At 59.6% G+C, this 4,811-nt stretch overlaps 1 protein-coding gene across 1 annotated transcript; it reads left to right on the forward strand.

Moving 5' to 3' along the window:
* Nucleotides 1-4: 4 nt before the first annotated feature.
* Nucleotides 5-4,617, forward strand: LOC122193328 (protein SMG5-like; the record flags this gene model as incomplete). Its single annotated transcript, XM_042894085.1, has 6 exons — nucleotides 5-258; nucleotides 1,041-1,249; nucleotides 1,368-1,505; nucleotides 2,040-2,741; nucleotides 4,112-4,278; nucleotides 4,417-4,617. Coding segments are annotated over 6 exons (1,671 nt in total), but the record flags the coding sequence as incomplete, so codon positions are not given.
* Nucleotides 4,618-4,811: the final 194 nt, after the last annotated feature.

The following is a 4,811-nucleotide window of genomic DNA, read 5'->3' on the forward strand; positions in this document are numbered from 1 at the left end:
CCCCTCTGTGTGCCCCTCTGTGTGCCCCTCTGTGTGCCCCTCTGTGTCTCTCTGTATCTGTGTGTGTCTGTCTGTGTGTCAGGGCACTGACACTGGACACATCTCTGCCTGTTGGTTGAGCCGTTGGTCCCTTCAGTCTTTATTACGAGTAGCTGCATTTACAGCATTTTCTTCTCCGTCTCTTTTTAGCTGCAAAGACATTAAGAGGCTGCTGGTGAGCTTCATGTACCTACAGAGCCTTCTGCAGCCCAAGAGCAGGTGAGGTTCTGGCAGATCCCATCTCCTGTCTGTAATTCAGGGATGGAAGGGAGCGTTCCCTGCAGGAATGCAGCATGCTGAGGTTTCTGCCCACGTGTCCAAGCCCTGTTGAGCCCCATAACCATGCAGGGGAGGGGAAGAAGATTGCCCTCCAAAGGAGTTCTTCCCTTCTTAAGCCAGCAGACGCTTTTCTCCTGGCTGAGTTGGGGCCTGCAGTGTGGCCCAGGGTTCCACCATCTGTGCGCACACGGCGCCGCGGGTTGTCTTTGGAAACCTCTCCCAGATGGCAGCGAGCAGCAGGACCCGATTGTGTCAGAGCAAAGGGAAAATTGCCCAGCGGTGATTTCAGTAAAACAGAAAGTGCTTTGGGGATCTGAGAGTTCCAGGAGCTGGAGAAATGCGAGGAGTGGATTTCCTGGGTTGGTTGGCCCTGAGATGCACATGGCAGGACTGTGCTCCCATGCCGGTGTGCAGCCGGGGCAGCGGCAGCGAGCCCTCAGCACCACCACCCCCAGATCTCTCTGTGACCCCTCTGTGTGTGTGTGAAGGTGCTCTGGTTATTGTTTCTCTTTAGCTGAGCAGCTTTGGAGAGGAGAAGATCACAATTCCTCCCTCTTCCAGTACCTGCTGCTGCCTGCAGTGTCTGCTCCATCGCTCTGTGCTGCTCAGTATGAAGCAGAGCCCACGTGTGGCCACGGCCGCCTCTGGGTGCTGCCACGCAGGCATTGCTGGCAGTTTGGCTCTCAGACAGTAATGTTGGCTCCTTTTTTCTCCCTGCGAAGCTCTTTGGATTCTGAGCTGACGTCTCTGTGCCAATCCGTGCTGGAGGATTTCAACCTGTGCTTGTTCTACCTGCCTTCCCCTCCCAACCTGAGCTCAGTGAGCGAGGACGAGGAGGAATACGAGAGCGGCTACTCCTTCCTTCCCGACCTGCTCATCTTCCGCATGGTGATCATCTGCTTCATGAGCGTGCACAGCCTCAGGCGTGCAGGTGAGCGGTGTTTTGTGGGGACTCCCAAAAACCTGCGTGCAGCACAGGGTGGGAGCCGCCTCAGCTGGGTTCTGGGCAAGCCGCTGCTGCCCTCGGCCTCACCAAGCTGTCCTTGCAGGCTCCAAGCAGTACAGCGCAGCCATCGCTTTCACTCTGGCCCTCTTCTCTCACCTCATCAACCACGTCAACATTCGCCTGCAGGCGGAGCTGGAGGAAGGGGAGAACCCGGTGCCGGCGTTCCGCAGCGATGGCGCAGGTCGGTGTGGTCGTGCTCCTCCCCACCTTCCTGCCCCTGGGGGTGCCTTTGGTTTCTGGCGGAGCTCATTATGCGCAGAACAAAACCGTGGAGCCTTTCCCCCTGCAAAGAGTCAGCTTGTAACCCTTCCCAAAATGCAAGGCTGGGCTTCTCTCGGCCAACAGCAGCAGCAGCAGCGATTGATTCCTCCTTGTGTGGCTGCTGGCGCAACAGCTGGCTGAATGCAGCTGGCCCAACTTGTGCTCCTGCCCTGCAGGGTGGATGATTTGGCTCTCAGGGAAAGCAGGGGAGGAGGTGGGAGATCGCGGTGTGTTTTTGTCAGCCTTTGTCTGAAGACAGCAGCACAGCCCAGGCTGCAGGAGCCCGAAGGAATCTGGGCTGCCTGAGATCTCTGAGCTCCTTCAGAGGGCGATTCCTTCCCAGGGCTCTGTGCTGATGGAAGCGGCGGTGAAACCTGCTGCTCGGGGGTGGGAAGGAGCTTGTGTGGAGCAGCTGCTCTTTCCTGACCATGGTTCTCACTTTCCATGCCCACAGATGAGCTGGAGCCGCAGGAGCCCCTCAGTGCCACGGAGAAGGAAGGTGAGGCGGAGCTGCCCAATCACCACCCCAGAGAGGAGGAACGGAAACACGACTGCAAGAAAAGCAAGAAATACTCACGGCTTTCCTGCCTGCGCCGCCGCCGGCACCCGCAGAAGGCAGATGAGAGCGACCTGAGCGAGGGCTTCGACTCCGACTCCAGCCAGGGCTCCACAAAGGGCAGCGACGGCTCCGACAGCGGCTCGGAGAAGAGCGACGAGGAAGCAGAGGCCGCTTTTGACGTGGAGACGGACTCTGACATGAACAGCCAGGAGTCGCGGTCCGACCTGGAGGACATGGAGGACGAGCCGGGCAAGGAGGGCAGCGAGCGAGGCCAGAGCGGGGCCAGGGAGGGCCTAAAAAACGGCGTGGATGGCAGCGGGTCGGGGGACTGCAAGAACACGAGCGGCTCTAAAATGGAGAGTGCGGATCCAGCCGTAAACGGGCCGGTGTCCCTGAGCGCCAGCGATGCCAGCATCGCCAGCAACCTGCAGGCCATGTCCACGCAGCTCTTCCAGACCAAGCGCTGCTTCCGCTTGGCCCCCACCTTCAGCAACATCCTCCTGAAGCCCAGCACCGAGCCGCCCGCCTTGAAGGGCAGCTTGGCTGGCAAGCCCTGCGTCAATGGCGATGTGGAGAAGCCCAGCTCGGCAGAGCAGGGTAAGGAGCCACACGTGCTGCACCACTGCGCTGCGAGCCCTGAGCTTCCAGCGCTCTGCTCACCGAGAGCTGCTGCTCTCCATCGTGAAAAGGTGCAGCGTGAATCTCATGGGCAGAAAGCAATGGGGGAGCAGATTGCAGGTGAAGGAGGGATGGTTTGGCTGGGATGTCGGGGGAAGCTCTGCAGAGAGGTGGGATGGGGCCCTGGGCAAGCTGGGCTGGCAGCAGATCTGGAGCTCAGTGATTCTCGGGCTCCCTTCCGACCCGGCCATCCTGCGGTCCCTGAAAGCTCTCGGGTTTGGAGGTGGGCGCCCCTGCAGCAGCAGGCCTTGGGTCGGGGCTTTCCTGGAGGAGCTCCCCCTGCAGCCCCGTGCCCCCAGCAGAGCAGAGCAGAAGGCTGCGGGCAGCCGGTGCTGTAATTCCAGCTGTGTGGTGAACGCCTCTGATAGCTCCAAAGGGAGTCCCAAAGCTGCTGGAAGATTTCCTCCTCCCCGCAGGCAGTCTCTGCCATCGCACACAGAAACAGTGCAGGTGCAATCCAGGATGTTCTCCATCACCTCTGTGAGTGGGGAGCGAGGGCCGTGTGTGCAGAGTGCAGTAGGTGAAGCTGAGTTCAGTCCTGCCATGAGGAAAGCTGGGGGGAACCAGGAGCAAAGGAGAGCTGATGGGCAGCACTGTGTGTCTCACTGAAAGCACACCATGTCTGTTGTTCCTCCCTGTGCACCCAGAGGCCAAACTGCAGCCCAGGGTTTGGAGGGGCAGCGCTGACGTCTGTGGCTCTGCCTCACAGCTGCTTGGTGGGATGGGGGAAGGGAGGAAGCTGGTTGTGCTGTGTGCAGCGCTTCCTTTTATGCATCCCAGTGGGATGTGCAGATGTTGCAGAGCTGGAAATGTTGCTGGAATAGCACGGCTGTTTGATGGGTGAAGAACTGAGTGCAGAAAGCGGGGCTCAGTGGTTCCATGTGTGGATGGAGCTGGGTGCTGAGAGGTGTCCCAGGGGTCGGTGCTGGGGTGAAACTCTTCCATATCTCCATCGGTGACATTGGCAGTGGGGCCGAACCCTCAGCACTTTGCAGATGGCACTGAGCTGAGGGGTGCAGTGACACAGCAGAGGGATCTGGGCTGCAGGCCCAGGGGAAGCTCACGGGGTTCAGCAGATCCAAGTGTGGGGATCTGCACCAGAGTTGGGGCAGCTCCGTCACCGCTGTGAGCTGCGGTGTCCCCGTGCACTGCGGGGAACGGGGCCCTCAGGTCCTTTCCAACCCTAAGAGGTCTGTGATGGTTCTGGGATGCCTCAAACCCAGCACTGCTCTCCTTCTGCACAGCCTCGTTCCTCTGGAGGCTTTAATGCTCTTCCCCTCCTTTCCCAGACGTGTCTGACTCTGAGGAGAGCGTGTTGAGCGCCAAGTCGTGCAGGAACGAGCGGTCCCTGCAGGAGAAGCTGGAGATTGTGAGCAATGAGGGGCTGCTGCTCACCGTCAAGGTGTTCCTGGACTGGCTGAGGACAAACACGGACTTCATCATCATGTGTGCTCAGGTGGGGGAGGCTCTGGGCTTTGAGCCTCAATCAAGGTGGTGAAATTCGTGCTGTTTTAAGGCGTTCTGGGGTCTGTGGGAGAGCCCGAGTGAGCGTGCAGCTCTCCTCATGTTTTCTTGTGGCTTTTTGTTCCTGCAGAGCTCCCAGAGCCTATGGAACAGGCTGTCCGTGCTCCTCAACCTGCTGCCTTCTGCTGCTGACCTGCAGGAGTCAGGTATGGAGAAGGGCAGCACAGCACAGTGCTCCCTTCTGCCTGCAGCCCTTTGCTTACCAGGGAGGGACTTCGTTTGTGTGCTGTTTTCTGCTCAAACCCCTCTGGGGTCACTTGCCATCCCTTAGGCATCAGCAGGCAGGGACCTCTTCCACGTGTTACACAATCACAGAATGGCCAGGCTTGGAAGGGACTCCAGGCTCACGGAGCTCCAACCCCCGCCACACGCAGGGCCACCAACCTCCCCACGTTTCACAGCAGCCCAGGCTGCCCAAGGCCCCATCCAGCCTGGCCTCCAACCCCTCCAGGGATGGACGGGGCA

The sequence above is a fragment of the Lagopus leucura genome, unplaced genomic scaffold (assembly GCF_019238085.1).
Source record: "Lagopus leucura isolate 7727_CA_CO unplaced genomic scaffold, USGS_WTPT01 22812-0_obj-0_obj, whole genome shotgun sequence".
NCBI classification, from domain to species: Eukaryota; Metazoa; Chordata; class Aves; order Galliformes; family Phasianidae; genus Lagopus; species Lagopus leucura.